At 42.6% G+C, this 1,753-nt stretch overlaps 1 protein-coding gene across 1 annotated transcript in view; it reads left to right on the top strand.

The window, feature by feature from the left end:
- Positions 1 to 683: 683 nt before the first annotated feature.
- Positions 684 to 1,753, top strand: part of ANK3 (ankyrin 3) — a 308,020-nt gene continuing 306,950 nt past the window's right edge. Inside the window, exon 1 of the mRNA XM_026851817.1 lies at positions 684 to 1,259. Within this exon, the coding sequence (XP_026707618.1) occupies positions 1,197 to 1,259 (63 nt within the window). The 5' untranslated portion in view covers positions 684 to 1,196. The remainder of the gene's footprint in view (positions 1,260 to 1,753) is intronic.

Here is a 1,753-nt window from a genome sequence, read left to right as displayed (position 1 = left end):
ACTATAGGAATCTGCGGGGGCACCTAAAGAGAGGTGCAGAGCCTTCAGTGTGGTGATGACATCATTTAGACATGTCTGGAATGCCTGCTGTCATGGCTGTTGGGAAACGTGGTGCGTGTGTGTGTGTAATGTGTCTTCATGGGCACAGAGGGGAGAGAATTATTGCAACGAAGTCTCAGACCTCTCCTGATTTTTTTTTTTTTTTTTTTCCATGAGACTTGCAGGAAAATAGCCAAAGCATTCCGCGGCGTAGGTCAGCAGCATGTGGAAACATGATCTGTAACCTGCCAGTCGTGCACATACATGAGGCACGTAACACTTCTGTGGGAGCTGCATTAGTAGGGAGACCGTACAAATCCTGTCATAGGAACAGGCGTACAAGGGAGGAGCGAGCTCTCGCAGGCAGGGATAGTTGTAAATATGTGTTTTGCTGCTTTTATGAGATGAATAATTAATATTATAAACCTCATTGTTCGGAGCGGCAATTTGCAGGTCCTTTGGATGGGGATCTGGAGCTGTTGGGAGCGTAAACATCTCGTCTAGCAATTTCTTCAGCAGCGTGTTGTGCCTTTTATTGTTTGACTCTGCCAGGGAGTGGCTTTAAGATCCAGTAACCTGATCTTTTATCACTCTTGGAGGCTTCCTTTTCTGGTATGCCCTGATGCATTCAACACATGTCGGTATTGTACGCGACCGGCAATCAGAGCAATTCAGGCTCACTTTCTCCCTGTCTGCAAGAAACGGCAAATCATCCGCTGGTGAATGCTTCTCAGACTTGTCAGCCGTCTGCAGCTAATTTCTGTGTGGCTCATCAACCCCGTTTAATAGACTGGAAGAGCTGTGGATGACCAAGCTAGAAAGCGTTGACAAGATTTTTTTTTTTTCCTCTCCGAAGTAAAGACTAGTTAAGAATGAGAGAGGAGAACCGTTTATCTTTTCCTTAGAGGAATCGGACTGATGTGAGAACACCCGGTTTCTCGCGGAGGAAAACACAGAGCAAGGCTATGAGCAATCCAAGGCTGTGCAGGAGGAGCAGAGGCTGCCTTTGAACAGCACTTATTCCGTTACTTGTCTGAGAAACGTCAGCAGATGGACTTTGGTTTCAGTGCTGTGAATATTTGCAGTGGCTTTGCATGTTGGAATACAAGCAGTGATCTATTTTATTCCCCTTCCCCTGTATATTTACCTGCTGAAAAATGAGTGAGGAAGCAAAGGAGAAAAACACTAAACCAGCTCACAGGAAAAAGAAAGGAAAAAAGGTAACTCTCTCTCTATATAGGCAGTCTATGGTAATGCCTTTTTTTTTTTTTTTTTCTCTTTAGTCATTTTGTGCTCTAGCAGTTTGCTTCTGGGTGTGGAGTGGCTGTGGTTTGATATTTTGTTTAGAATAAGAACGATGGTAGAATCGGGATGGTTTTGTTTATGCTGGATGCTGATGGGTGTGTTCTTTGCTAGAATCAGTAATATCATCACAACTCAGTTGCTTTGCATTATTTAAATATTTCAGTGGTTAAATATACGTTAGGTATAGAATTTCAGTGTGGTTACAGTTTTCATAGCGTATTCCAAACACAGGATTAACCAGTAAACAGGTATCCAAGCGAAGCCTTTTCTAAAGCAGGGACTGATAATCAACATGTGCTCTTGTAAAGGGATATTATGGACGTTGCTAAGAGCAGCAAGTTTTACAAGAGGCTTTTATTTTTAAAAAGCTGTGTTTTTTTTACTGTATGATAGATCAGTTTTATATATT

This window comes from Athene cunicularia (genome assembly GCF_003259725.1).
Source record: "Athene cunicularia isolate RWA chromosome 6 unlocalized genomic scaffold, athCun1 chr6_part2, whole genome shotgun sequence".
Lineage (NCBI taxonomy): Eukaryota > Metazoa > Chordata > Aves > Strigiformes > Strigidae > Athene > Athene cunicularia.
Note: the sequence above shows the minus strand (reverse complement) of the source record. Positions and strands in the feature narration are given on the sequence as shown.